Source organism: Salmo salar, chromosome 13, assembly GCF_965601325.2.
Source record: "Salmo salar chromosome 13, fSalSal1, whole genome shotgun sequence".
NCBI classification, from domain to species: Eukaryota; Metazoa; Chordata; class Actinopteri; order Salmoniformes; family Salmonidae; genus Salmo; species Salmo salar.
In genome coordinates this window covers 104,003,374-104,018,104 of record NC_138303.1, presented here as the reverse complement: position 1 = coordinate 104,018,104, position 14,731 = coordinate 104,003,374, and the positions used below count along the sequence as shown (strand labels likewise).

General features: G+C 46.8%; 1 protein-coding gene across 4 annotated transcripts in view; it reads left to right on the top strand.

Moving 5' to 3' along the window:
* exd3 (exonuclease 3'-5' domain containing 3) overlaps window positions 1-14,731 on the top strand; it is a 63,998-nt gene that overhangs the window by 16,090 nt on the left and 33,177 nt on the right. For 3 of the 4 annotated variants that reach the window (XM_082960536.1, XM_082960537.1, XM_082960535.1), the window contains exons 15-19: window positions 433-619; window positions 1,928-2,094; window positions 2,316-2,537; window positions 2,623-2,676; window positions 2,794-2,925. In XM_082960536.1, the coding sequence (XP_082816662.1) occupies window positions 433-619; window positions 1,928-2,094; window positions 2,316-2,537; window positions 2,623-2,676; window positions 2,794-2,925 (762 nt within the window). Of the gene's footprint in view, window positions 1-432; window positions 620-1,927; window positions 2,095-2,315; window positions 2,538-2,622; window positions 2,677-2,793; window positions 2,926-4,617; window positions 5,786-14,731 lie in introns of those variants that run through there. The other variant, XM_082960538.1, reaches the window with a different exon arrangement.

Here is a 14,731-nt window from a genome sequence, read left to right as displayed (position 1 = left end):
ATTTGTATTTTTAGATGGTAGGCTATATAGGTTAAAAAGCAGCAAAACTACCTTTAAGCAATAAGGCCCGAGGGGGTGTGGTGTGTATATAGCCAATATACCACGGCTAAGGGCTGTTCTTCAGCACGACACAATGCGGAGTGCCTGGATACAGTCCTTAGCCATGGTATATTGGCCATATATCACAAACCCCCAAGGTGCCTTATTGCTATTATAAACTGGTTACTAACGTAATTAGAGCAGTAAAAATAACTGTTTTGTCATGCCCGTGGTATACGGTCTGATATACCACGGTTGTCAGCCAATCAGCATTCAGGGCTCGAACCACCCAGTTTATAATATAAGATTATATAAAAACAGGCTGTGTTACTACGGTATTGAAAGTAGGCCTCCCCTGTTTTAAACGTGGCCAGTATGCTGTATGATCCCTAGATGCAGCGTAGCACCAGCAGTCGTGGTAGCAGCGGGAGTCCCCGTGGTGTGCTGGTTGGGGAGGGCCCAGCAGAGAAGGGTCTCAGTCTCCTGGTCCAGCAGGTCCTGGGGAAACCCCTAGATAAGATGGAACAGCTGTCTAACTGGGAGAGACGACCACTGAGGACGAGTCAGCTACGCTACGCAGGTAAACCCACACACACATACTAGTACTGCTACGCAGGTAAACCCACACACACATACTAGTACTGCTATGCAGGTACACACACATACTAGTACTGCTATGCAGGTACACACACATACTAGTACTGCTACGCAGGTAAACACACACACACATACTAGTACTGCTACGCAGGTAAACACACACACACATACTAGTACTGCTATGCAGGTACACACACATACTAGTACTGCTATGCAGGTTCACACACATACTAGTACTGCTATGCAGGTACACACACATACTAGTACTGCTATGCAGGTACACACACATACTAGTACTGCTATGCAGGTACACACACATACTAGTACTGCTATGCAGGTACACACACATACTAGTACTGCTATGCAGGTACACACACATACTAGTACTGCTTTGCAGGTACACACACATACTAGTACTGCTATGCAGATACACACAGATACTAGTACTGCTATGCAGGTACACACACATACTAGTACTGCTATGCAGGTACACACACATACTAGTACTGCTTTGCAGGTACACACACATACTAGTACTGCTTTGCAGGTACACACACATACTAGTACTGCTTTGCAGGTACACACACATACTAGTACTGCTATGCAGGTACACACACACACATACTAGTACTGCTATGCAGGCACACACACATACCAACTGTGAGATACGACTGCTCAGGACCAGCCAGCTCCGCTACGGAGGTGTCCACACACACATACCAACTGTGATCAGCCTGTTGTCATCTTCTTTACCATTCTCACTGTGCTCCAGAATGCCAGACTCATCTCTCTCTCTCGCTCTCCTTTCTCTCTCTCTCGCTCTCCTTTCTCTCTCTCTCTCGCTCTCCGCTCTCTCTCGCTCTCTCTCGCTCTCCGCTATCTCTCATTCCTGCAAAGGCCAATAAAGGGAACTGAACTGGAGTCTCGTTCCAATGTCCATACTTCATTTCATAGCTACTTCTTAGAATGCATGCCAAATATATGTCCTCATACTTCAGTAGTATCCTAGTGTGGACATTTTAAACTCTGTCTGTCTCTGAAGAGATAAAGGGACAGACGATACTATCTCTCTCTTTTGATCTTCGGTCTTATCTTTATGGCTCTCATCTCTTCATCTCTTATTTTTTCCAGTGTTTGTCTCTCACGCCTTCTCACGTCTGCCTCCTCTCTCTCTCTCCCTTCTCTCTAACCCTCCTCTCTATCTATCACTCTCGCTGTCTCACCTTCCTCTCTCGTCTGTCTCTCTCTCTCTCCCGCCTCTCACCATAACCTCTCTCCCTCCTCTCTCTAGCTGTTGATGCGTACTGCTTACTGGACGTCTACTCAGCCCTCTCTCGTGACCCAGCATGCTTTGGGCTGCCACAGGACTTGTGCTCCATTTCCTCACTTCAGACGGAGAAGAGTAAAGAGGAGAAGAAGCGGAAAGAGGAGAAGAAGAAGCAGGCCCGGCGCCGAGGGGTCAGAGACTAACTACAACTTCTTCACATTGACACCACTGTTGTTTTGTTTGGTTAAGGGTTAGCCGGGGTTGTCATGGCTACATTTTTTTAAACATCATGAAACTTGAATTCCAAGTGTGTTACTCACTATAAAAGGTCAGGAAGCATCTCCCCATTTCAAAATGTTTCTCTCTACTGAACACAACCCATGTTTAAAGCTTTCTTTCTCTATAAAATCAGGCACGCCAGGAGTCAGACCCAGCCCCAACCCTGACCCTAGGCCCAGAGAAAAGTCCCCAGCCTGGGGAGGAGAGTCAAAGTCCACTGCCCCCACGCATGGCTCCTCAGCAGCTGCGTGTGGTGTGTGACAACATGCTACAGGGTCTGGGGCGCTACCTGCGCTGTCTGGGGGTCGACGTGGTTGTGCTGGAGAATACTGACGACCATAGGGTGGCTGCACAGGTAGGATAGACAGTAGGACAGACACACTGAGGTAGAAACCGGCTCGGATGATGATGCTCTCTCTATATTTTCTTCTGTTCCTCAGTTGGCCCAAGAAGATGGACGAGTCATACTCACCTGTGGTCAGCCGTACCAGACGGTAAATATGAACTGCGTGTTAGAGTGCATGTCTCACGTCTGTGTTTGAGCAGGGTTCTGACTGTACAGTTTGTATATGCGGAGTCAGGAGATGTTCAGTGTGTGTTTGTGTGTCTAGCTGAAGTCCCAGGTGGGAGAGGGCCGTTGCATTGCGCTGGACTGCTCAGAGAAAGCCCGGGAACAGGCAGTACGAGTCCTGAAACACTTCAACGTCCAGCCAACCCAGTCGGACATATTCAGCCGCTGTCAGGTCGGTCAACAGTGTGTGTGGGTGTGCCATGGTTTCTGTTAGGAAGTTTGGCACTGGACAATGTGTCCGGCAAGATTTTAATTTACCGGATATTTGAGAAATTTACCAGATATTTACTTTTTAAATTACTCTGCCATTTTGAAAGTAATGTCCACCCTGTGCTGGACTTAACCCAAATAAGTCTATATAACACACTGTCATTGTTAGAATCTTAACATCCCTAACAGAATTTGTGTTTATAAGCAGTTTGTAAGAATTTCCCCCTTATTCTCCGCCAGTCAGCCTACGCAGCTGATGGCCCATCGAATCTACACCTAAACTACACTGAACAAAAATAGAAACGCCACATGCAACAATTTCTAAGATTTTATTGAGTTACAGTTCATATAAGAAATCAGTCAATTGAAATAAATTCATTAGGCCTTAATTTTCTATTTATTTATTATTTAACTAGGCAAGTCAGTTAAGAACAAATTCTTATTTACAATGACGGCCTAGGAACACTGGGTTAACTGGTTTGTTCATGGGCAGAACGACAGATTTTTACCTTGTCAGCTCGGGGATTCGATCTAGCAACATTTTGGTTACTGGTCCGATGCGCTAACCACTAGGCTACCTGCCACCCCTAATCTATGGATTTCACAAGACTCTGAATACAGAGATGCATCTGTTGGTCACAAGGTAGGGGCGTGGATCAGAAAACCAGTCAGTATCTGGTGTGATATCCATTTGCCTCATGCAGTGCGACAAATCTCCTTCGCATAGAGTTGATCAGGCTGTTGATTGTGGAATGTTGTCCCACTACCCTTCAATGGCTGTGCGAAGTTTCTGGATATTGGCTAGTTGATAATCATATATTTGACTTTGACGTTAGAGCACATTGACTGGTATTTCCATCAATGAATAAAAAGCATTCTATTTTTTGCTCCTGGACAGTTTGACCCGTCAACAATTTTATTTATTAGCTTTTCATTTTGGGGGAGGGGGGGGGCTAAAAGCTGTCAATAACCAGCTGCGGAAACCCTGCTACGTGCATATATATGTGTGTATTCACTTACATTCATTTTCACATGGACAGTTTCATAATTTCTGTCTCATTCTGAAGATGATAATCTACATAATGAAATAATTAGATAGAACACACATCTTATTTCCAGATCACTTCCTGTTCATAACATCATGTGACTGTGGTTGTGCATTATGTCATCATAGACTTGTTTACATTATTCTTTAGGTATAATACATTATTCTTTAGGTATAATACATTATTCTTTAGGTATAATACATTATTCTTTAGGTATAATACTATCACAGAAACTGTTGAACAAGGGTGTGGAACTCTTATGAACATAAACAACAGAAACATATTGGTTGCTAGGGTGATGTGTACAGAATAAGCCAGCTCCTGGTAGTTTTGTTTAATGTATTCGCCATGAATGATAAAAAGAAATACAGTTATGACGTGTTAAGAGTTATTTGTCAGTCATTTGTCCAAGAGGATGTCCAGTACTATACAGTATCTCTAAGACACATGTAATGTCCTGGAATGGTGGAAAGGAATTGAGTGTGTCAGGAAGTAGCAGAGGGATAGAGCGGCGCTGGAGACCAGTTTCCTGTAAATCATAATGTTTGAAGTGCCTACTGTGGTAATATCACTGGAACAATGGGATCTTTACTGTGTGCTGTAAACAGGAGGTGACTGCTGGGAACCGACAGGACAGACGGACAGACAGGACGGACGGACAGATGGACTGAGCAGAGAGAGGGGTCAGCCACAGAGAGGAGGAGGCGTAGGGAGACTGAGGAGGATGGGAGAAACTGAGTAGAATGTATGTAAAGCAGAGAAAGTGAAATATGCAGACAGAGGATCAAATAGATTGATAGAGAGAGAGTGAAATATGCAGACAGAGGAAAAAAGAGATTTGAAAGAGAGAGCTGGAGAGAGGATGAAATGGAAAAGGTAGAGGGGGTAGAAAATACCAGAAAATAAGAGGGATAATGTTACATTTACATTTACGTCATTTAGCAGACGCTCTTATCCATGTTCAGACATGATTCATTAATACCATATCCCATCAAGTCGTCTGTTAATTTGTTTATTTGTACTCTCATAACTACAGCAGTCCATCTCTTCATGTTCTATTGGGCCAGACCTATAATGTTTACCAACAAACAGTACTGGGGTAATTTGATGTATTGTTGTTTTCTACTTTTAAGTGTGGGAAAATAAGATATGCTTCTTATTACAGATGTTTGAAGATACAGTGCCGTCGGAAAGTATTTTGACCCCTTGACTTTTTCCACATTTTGTTCTGTTACAGCCTTATTCTAAAATGGATTACATTGTTACTTTTTTCTCCCTCAATCTACTCACAATACCCCATAATGGCAAAGCAAAAACAGGTTTTTAGAAATGTTTGCAAATGTGTAAAAAAACAAACAAACAAACAGCCAGTCAGACTACAGGACATAATTTAGACCAGACCTGGGTGTTCTGTCCGGACCTCCTAGGTGTTCCCTCCTTCCCAAATGTGTCATTGTCTTTAACCTCCTGTAACGTTTTAGCTCGTGACTGACTGACTACTGGACAAGTAGCTCCCTCCTCAATGCCTCCAGCCACCATTTGTCCAAGGCAGTTTGCCTCAAATGGTTCTGTCTCTGACCACACTGCTTTTTCTAACCTATACAGTATCTGTGGAAGCGAGAGGACCTTAGTTTAGTTTAAGAGTTTTAGATTGCTGCTGAAGACACATGCAAAGCTGCTACGCAAAACCACTGTCTTAAACTAAGCCAAGTGAGCAGCTTTCTTGTTCTGATAAAAAGATACAATAGACTGAAATAAATACACACTTAAACATCAGTTTCTTGTGTAACGTAGGGCATTGACAAACCACTTCTATATAGTCGGTGGTGAAACGGTGAAGGGAAAGTGGGAGGTTAAGTCATGTGAAGGCATGCGTGATACGACGGGGCAGAGGGGCTGATATTGGGAAGGAAGGGTGCGTGTCTGAGCTCTCGTAGGCTCCCCTGGGGCTGGGGCTGTGTTGAAAGCCCACCCAGGGGACGTTAACCCCTTTGTTATCTGATTGTAAAGTCCTTTGATTTGCTGTGTGGTGGGTGTCTTTCTCTTGACCAGGCCCAGTCTCAACTCCCACCAAAACCCTGTTTAGCCCCCTCTCTCCCCCATTCCGCGTGCGAGCTTACACACGCACGCACGTACACACACACACACACACAGTGGATGGGTGTCTTTCTTGACCAGCCTCAACTCAGACCCCCTGCTCCCCCTGAAAGCCTCTCTCTCTCTGGGAGGCACTAGAGGTCATTCCTGGTCGTGGACCTCTATACCCCCTGTGTGGCCCATTGATACACAGCCTGACCACAGCCTGAGAAAAGACCATGTCATTTATAATCCCCATTTTTCTCTCTCTTTCTCAGTCTCTCTTTCTCTTGCTCTCTCTATCTCTCCTCTCCACTCACTTGTCTTTGACTGTTTTGAAGTTGTGTGTGTGTGTGACTGTGAGATTGGATTCCATTTCATGACCTTTCTACCACAGTCTTTACAAACCCAGCGATAATTCCCAACTCTGACTCTCTTCAGCAGGACTTTCATCCACATGGACACAACAGTGTTTGGTGAAAGGACCACTCTAACAACTGGGAGAAAGGGGTAGACTAGCTCTCTGTAACAGTAGTTTCTGAGATGAACTCAGCGTGTGCTTAGATCAGATCATTGTTTCAGTCTGCCAGTCTCTGTATAGCCAGATGTTTAGTTATTTAGCAGACGCTCTTATCCAGAGCAACTAACAGTAGTGAGTTCATACAGTTTCATACTGTGGTCCCCCGTGGGTATCGAACCCACAACCCTGGCATTACAAACGTCACGCTCTACCAACTGAGCTACACCTGGCCAGACCTCAACAATATAACCAAGGCTCTCAGGAGGGGCTCGTGGGTTACTGATAGAAATCATCTGCCTGCGGCTATGGAACCCTGACCTGTTCACCGGACGTGCTTGTTGCACCCTCGACAACTACTATGATTATTATTATTTGACCATGCTGGTCATTTATGAAAATTTTAACATCTTGACCATGTTCTGTTATAATATCCACCCTGCACAGCCAGAAGAGGACTGGCCACCCCTCATAGCCTGGTTCCTCTCTAGGTTTCTTCCTAGGTTTTTGGCCTTTCTAGGGAGTTTTTCCTAGGGAGTTTTTCCTAGCCACCGTGCTTCTTTCACATGCATTGCTTGCTGTTTGGGGTTTTAGGCTGGGTTTCTGTACAGCACTTTGAGATATCAGCTGATGTACGAAGGGCTATATAAATACATTTGATTTGATTCCTACAGTAACAGAACGGCGGAGTCCATTCCAGACGAAGGTTGAGAAAATAAGTTACGGATCACTGCACTACCATCAATCTAGCTATCAAATATCAAAATGTGTTTTATATCTTATCACCTGAGACGAACAGTCCATTAATGCCCAACGTTCTACTCCAAAGTCGTTAATGTAAATGCCTCGCATCATATTACTACAGTTAGTTTACCATTTAACTTTACTGATAACTAAGTAGTGAATCATGAATTTATTCATATTATTGTGGATGCATGAGAGATTCAACTCGTGTGTGTGTGTGTGTGTGTGTGTGTGTGTGTGTGTGTGTGTGTGTGTGTGTGTGTGTGATTCTACTTATATACCAAGGAGTTTTCACTTCTGCTCTGCTGACCTATTTATCCTTTTAGATATCTGTAGAATTTACCCTTGACGTGCCCATATCATTTTAATCTCTGAAATCCTTCTGCTCCCTGAATTCCATGAAGGGGATAGGTGGAAAGAGTTAGGTTCACAGTCCACCACTCTCTCACCATCACTATCACCAGTGGAGGCTGCTGAGGGGAGGACAGCTTATAATAATGTTTGGAACGGAGTAAATGGAATGGCATCAAACCATGTGTTTGATACCATTCCACTGATTCCGCTCCAGACATTATTATAAGCTGTCCTCCCCTCAGCAGCCTCCACTGGTGGTGGTGAGAGAGTATTAGCTTTATAGTGGACTACTTTTGACCAGAGCCGTAGTGCACTATCTAGGGAATAAGGTGCATTTTGGGACGCAGAACTCTGACCTTACCATACCCATCCCAATCTATATCTAGGACAGTGGTGGGCAATCCCAGTCGGCCTGATTGGTGTCACAGTTTTGCTCCAGCTAACACACCTGACTCAAATCATCACATAATCATGATCTTCAGTTTAGAATACAATTTGATTAATCAGCTGTGTTTTCTAGGGATGGAGAAGTGTGACACCAATCATTTACAATTACGTCATTTAGCAGACGCTCTTATCCAGAGCGACAATCAGACCCTCGAGGACCAGAGTTGCCCACCCTTGATCTAGGGAATAAGGTGCCTTTTGGGACGCAGAACTCTGACCCTGCTGTACCCTTCCCAATCTATATTTTCCGTCAAATGCATCATATGTTTGCCCCGGACTTTAAAATAAATAAATAAATGAGATGGACATCTGCTTGCCTAGCCTAGCTGCCTGCCTGCCTGCCTGCCTGCCTCAGCCCTAGACAGACGCAGCAGTGCAGAACTCAGGTTCCCACGAGTCACAGTGAGAGAAGTGAAAACAGCAACAGGAACTGCAACAGCGTGAGAGAGGGTGAGAGTAACAAACGAGTGAGGGATTGAGAGAGAGAGAGAAAAGGAGAGATTGATGGTGAGGGAGAGATTGAGAGAGAAAGGGGAGATTGAGAGAGAAAGGGGAGATTGAGAGAGAAAGGGGAGATTGATTGTGAGAGAAAGGGAGAGATTGATTGTGAGAGAAAGGGGAGATTGTGAGAGAAAGGGGAGATTGTGAGAGAAAGGGGAGATTGTGAGAGAAAGGGGAGATTGTGAGAGAAAGGGGAGATTGTGAGAGAAAGGGAGAGATTGATTGTGAGAGAAAGGGAGAGATTGATTGTGAGAGAAAGGGAGAGATTGATTGTGAGAGAAAGGGAGAGATTGATTGTGAGAGAAAGGGAGAGATTGATTGTGAGAGAGAGAAAGGGAGAGATTGATTGTGAGAGAGAGAAAGGGAGAGATTGATTGTGAGAGAGAGAAAGGGAGAGATTGATTGTGAGAGAGAGAAAGGGAGAGATTGATTGTGAGAGAGAGAAAGGGAGAGATTGATTGTGAGAGAGAGAAAGGGAGAGATTGATTGTGAGAGAGAGAAACGGGGAGATTGATTGTGAGAGAGAGAAAGGGGGAGATTGATTGTGAGAGAGAGAAAGGGGGAGATTGATTGTGAGAGAGAGAATGGGGGAGATTGATTGTGAGAGAGAGAGAAAGGGAGAGATTGATTGTGAGAGAGAGAGAAAGGGAGAGATTGATTGTGAGAGAGAGAGAAAGGGAGAGATTGATTGTGAGAGAGAGAGAGAAAGGGAGAGATTGATTGTGAGAGAGAGAGAGAAAGGGAGAGATTGATTGTGAGAGAGAGAGAGAAAGGGAGAGATTGATAGGGAGAAAGGGAGAGAGTGAGCGAGTGAAGAGAGATTTCTAGTGTGGGGGGAGGAAGAGGGAGGGGAGAAGGACGACAGAGTGAGGGAGAGGCGATTGGAGGACTGCTTTGAAATTTGATCTACAAAGAGGGCAATGGGCTGAGAGAAAAAAGGAAGAATGTGAGAGGATGAGACAAGTTTTAAGTTTCCCTTCACTGGGTGGGTGTGTGAAGTGTGTTACACTCTCACACTCCCAGTAAAGGGTATCTGTGTGTCAGAATCTGGGTTTGGCCTTGCAACACAATTAACACCTTTGCTCTCTCTCATACATACATACATACATACATACATACATGCACACTTACAGTGCATACGGAAAGTATTCAGACCACTTCTCTTTTTACACATTTTGTTACGTTACAACCTTATTCTAAAATTGATTAAATAAATAAAAATTCCTCATCAATCTACACACAATACCCCATAATGACAAAGCGTTATTTACAGAAGTTTTCAGACCCTTTGCTATGAGACTTGAAACAGAGCTTAGGTGCATCCTGTTTCCATTGATCATCCTTGAGATGTTTCTACGACTTGGAGTCCACCTGTGGTAAATTAAATTGATTGGACATGATTTGGCAAGACACACACCTGTCTATATAAGGTCCCACAGTTGACAGTGCATGTCAAAGCAAAAAACAAGCCATAAGGTTGAAGGAATTGTCCGTAAAGTTCTGAGACAGGATTGTGTCGGTACAGATCTGGGGAAGGGTACCAAAACATTTACGCAGCATTGAAGGTCCCCAAGAACAGTGGCCTCCATCATTCTGAAATGGAAGACGTTTGGAACCATGAAGACTCCCTAGAGCTGCCGCCCAGCCAAACTGAGCAGTTGGGGGAGATGGGCCTTGGTCAGGGAGGTGACCAAGAACCTGATGGTCACTCTGACCAAGCTCCATAGTTCCTCTGTGGAGATGGTTGTCCTTCTGGAAGGTTCTCACATCTCTGCAGCACTCCACCAATCAGGCCTTTATGGTAGAGTGACAAGACGGAAGCCACTCCTCAGTAAAAGGCACATGACAGCCAGCATGGAGTTTGCCAAAAGGCACCTAAAGACTCTCAGACCATGAGAAACAAGATTCTCTGGGTTGATGAAACTGAGATTGAACTCTTTGGCCTGAATGCCAAGTGTCATGTCTGGAGGAAACCTGGCACCATCCCTACGGTGAAGCATGGTGGTGGGAGCATCATGCTTTGGGGATGTTTTTCAGTAGCAGGGACTGGGAGACTAGTCAGGATCGAGGGAAAGATGAACGGGGCAAAGTACAGCGAGATCCTTGATGAAAACCTTCTCCAGAGTGCTCAGGTTGAAGGTTCACTTTCCAACAGGACAACGACCCTAAGCACATAGCCAAGACAACATTCTCAAAGTATGAATCCCTGAGCTGCGTGGTGAAAAGTCTGTGCCCTTGAGCAAGGCGCTTGATGAGAGCGTCTGCTAAATTACTAAAATGTAAATGTAAAATGAGAAGGGGTGAAGGAGGGTAAGAGGGGGGAGAGGCGTTCCTCAGACATGCCAAGACATTCCTAGGAGAAACCATCCCAAATATTTCCCACTGTGTGGCGAAGGGTTGGTGTCTCCTGTTACCGACTGGGCTCGGAGCAAAGTCACACACACACCTTTCACAAACACTGACTGACAGGCAATCTGCAGACTGAGAAAAGCCTGAGGCCCTGTAGATGATTGTGTCTCTGCCTGGTGTGTGAAAGTCGAGAGAAAGCGCGTGAAAGTCGAGAGAGAGAGCGCGTGAAAGTCGAGAGAGAGAGAGAGAGCGCGTGAAAGTCGAGAGAGAGAGAACGCGTGAAAGTCGAGAGAGCACGAGCGCTGAAAGTCGAGAGAGTGAACGTGAAAGGAGAGCGAGAGAGCGCGTGAAAGTCGAGAGGGAGGGAGCGAGAGAGCGTGTGAAAGTGGAGAGCGAGACCGCCAAGGTCGAGCGAGAGAGCGCGTGAAGGTAGAGCGAGAGGGCGCGTGAAGGTAGAGCGAGAGGGCGCGTGAAGGTAGAGCGAGAGGGCGCGTGAAGGTAGAGCGAGAGGGCGCGTGAAGGTAGAGCGAGAGGGCGCGTGAAGGTAGAGCGAGAGGGCGCGTGAAGGTAGAGCGAGAGGGCGCGTGAAGGTAGAGCGAGAGGGCGCGTGAAGGTAGAGCGAGAGGGCGCGTGAAGGTAGAGCGAGAGGGCGCGTGAAGGTAGAGCGAGAGGGCGCGTGAAGGTAGAGCGAGAGGGCGCGTGAAGGTAGAGCGAGAGGGCGCGTGAAGGTAGAGCGAGAGGGCGCGTGAAGGTAGAGCGAGAGGGCGCGTGAAGGTAGAGCGAGAGGGCGCGTGAAGGTAGAGCGAGAGGGCGCGTGAAGGTAGAGCGAGAGGGCGCGTGAAGGTAGAGCGAGAGGGCGCGTGAAGGTAGAGCGAGAGGGCGCGTGAAGGTAGAGCGAGAGGGCGCGTGAAGGTAGAGCGAGAGGGCGCGTGAAGGTAGAGCGAGAGGGCGCGTGAAGGTAGAGCGAGAGGGCGCGTGAAGGTAGAGCGAGAGGGCGCGTGAAGGTCGAGCGAGAGGGCGCGTGAAGGTCGAGCGAGAGGGCGCGTGAAGGTCGAGCGAGAGAGAGCGTGAAAGTGGAGAGCGAGACTGCGAAGGTCGAGAGAGAGAGAGAGGGTGCGTGAAGGTCGAGAGGGCGCGTGAAGGTCGAGGGAGGGAGCGAGAGAGCGGAGAGCGAGACTGCGAAGGTCGAGAGAGAGGGCGCGTGAAGTTCGGGAGAGGGGGCACGTGAAGGTCGGGAGAGAGGGCGCGTGAAGATCGAGGGAGGGAGCGAGAGAGCGCATGAGAGAGAGAGAGAGAGAGAGGAGGAGAGAGGAGAGAGAGAGAGAGAGAGAGAGAGAGAGAGAGAGAGAGAGAGAGAGAGAGGAGGAGAGAGAGAGAGAGAGAGAGAGAGAGAGAGAGAGAGAGAGAGAGAGAGAGAGAGAGAGAGAGAGAGGAGAGAGAGAGAGAGAGAGAGAGAGAGAGAGAAGAGAGAGAGAGGGAGAGAGAGAGAGAGAGAGAGAGAGAGAGAGAGAGATGAGAAGAGAGAGACTGACGAGAGAGAGAGAGAGAGAGAATATATATATATCCCCTATAGAGAGAGGCTGCAGTTATTGAACCTGTGCATCTTCAGGGTGACTACTGTCCCATGTTCAAGTTGATTCTCGCGGCTGTCTGTCTATCCTGTAAGACAATAGAGTAAAGTCTCCGGAAGAGAAGCGGGCTGATGTTGACATCCCTGGATGAGCCATAAAATGAGCTGTCTGTCAGCAGCATCTGGTCTGAAAGGAACCACGTCTAGTCTGTTTTCTCAGTCGTTTTGGCAAGGGATCACATAGTACAAGGATGACACCTCTAGGTGTGTGTGAACCGCCTGTCTGTTCTGTGTGTGTGTGAGAGAAGCTGTTCCATGCATGTCACCTTACACGGTTAGCCAGAATGACGGACCCTGTGTGGTCTTGGTGTGAGAGACTGACTGTGTGTGAGGACGGACCCCGGGGTTGGCGTGCTCAAGGACACTTCATTAAAGATCCTGGGGATCGTTTTAGAGTTAATAATCTGGCCACCGCTTCCTGTTCACACCCCTCCCTCCCCCGTCTCCCCCACACTGGGCCCTCCAGCTCTCCCTCTCTCTCTGATTCAGATTAGCCGTGGCGAGGAATCCGGAGCACCTGGCTGCTGGAATGTCCTGTTTGTCTTTGCTCTGTTTGTGCTTTTGTACGCTGTGTTTTGATTGGCTGGCTGGCATTTGTGTGTGCGTGTGTGTGTTTGTGAGAGAGCGAGAGACTGCCTGCCTGCGAAAGGTCCTGGGCTGGCCTGATGTGTCCCATTGTCTGGGAGCCAAGCTGCTTCCTGCCCCTGCTTTCTCCTGTAGCCAGACCAGAGAGGTGTGAGAGAGAGGGAGGGAGGGAGGAGATGAGGGAGGGGGGGGGGGACCCTCAATGGGGCTTTTTCCTCCAAACACCAATACAATGAAGTAGTGCGTAATTTCCGCTGTACCCCCCACTCCAACATCTTTATCACACACACACACACACACACACACACACACACGCTGCTTCTCATCATGCACTCAATAATTAACCCATATTATTTTCAGCGTTCCACCAGTTGCTCTGAGCTCTTTCTCCATTTGTAGAATGGACGCTCCTCTCTAGCCTACACTGTTCTGACTTACTGTTCCTAGTGTTCTGTGTAGTAGTCAGTTACGTGTGTGTGTGTGTGTGTGTGTGTGTGTGTGTGTGTTCTGAATTACAGTTCTGTGTGTGTGTTCTGAGTTGTAGTCATGTTGTAATGTATTAAACTACAGTGAGTGTTGTGGTCTGACACAGACTAAATGGAGAAGGTCTGACTAAGGGGCCAATGTGAGGCCTTCAGCAAAATAATGACAGATTGAGAGAGATGGGGGGGAGGGAGAGAGAGAGAGTAATTGGATGGTGAGAGCGAGCAATTGGATGGGGAGGGAGGGAGAGGGGGGAGCAGTTGGAGAGAGAGAGGGGAGAGCAGTTGGAGAGAGAGAGGGAGAGCAGTTGGAGAGAGAGAGGGAGAGCAGTTGGAGAGAGAGAGGGGGGAGCAGTTGGAGAGAGAGAGGGGGGAGCAGTTGGAGAGAGAGAGGGAGAGCAGTTGTAGAGAGAGAAAGGGAGCAATTAGATGGAGGGATAAAATATGGAGAGCGAGCAAGAGGACAGAGGAAATATGAATTCCTGCTGTGTGGTGATGTCATGAGAACTGGCCCAGGGCAGACAGAGCTGTTTATGTTCTCCAGAGTAGAAACCCGCTCTGGGGGTGGGGGCACTTTTTTGCGCCCGCAGCACAGGGAGAGAGCTGAGCAGTGTGCATTCTCAGAACGGAGCGGAGGGAACACCAGCGAGGAACTTAGAGCCTACAGTAGCTAGCTAGCTGGTGTGTGTCTGTCTGTCTGACACACAACGACCCCAGTTATACATCCTGCAAAATCAACTAACCAAGCTTATAGAGCTGCCTGGCATTCTTTCCGGTTAGAGTAATAATATGCCACTCGTTTAATCCAGAGACACTAGTAGTTTAGGGCTGTCCCTGACAGAAATATATATATATTGGTCGACCCAAAGTCGTCTGTTCTTTAGATCAATAAATTGGTTGAAAATGTTAAAGATGTATTTTTCCATATATAGACACACCCTATGTGTTTTAATAAAATCACATATTTTTTTTATTTAATTGTTTTATTTAACCTTTTATTTAACTAGGCAAGTCAGTTAAGAACAAATTCTTATTTA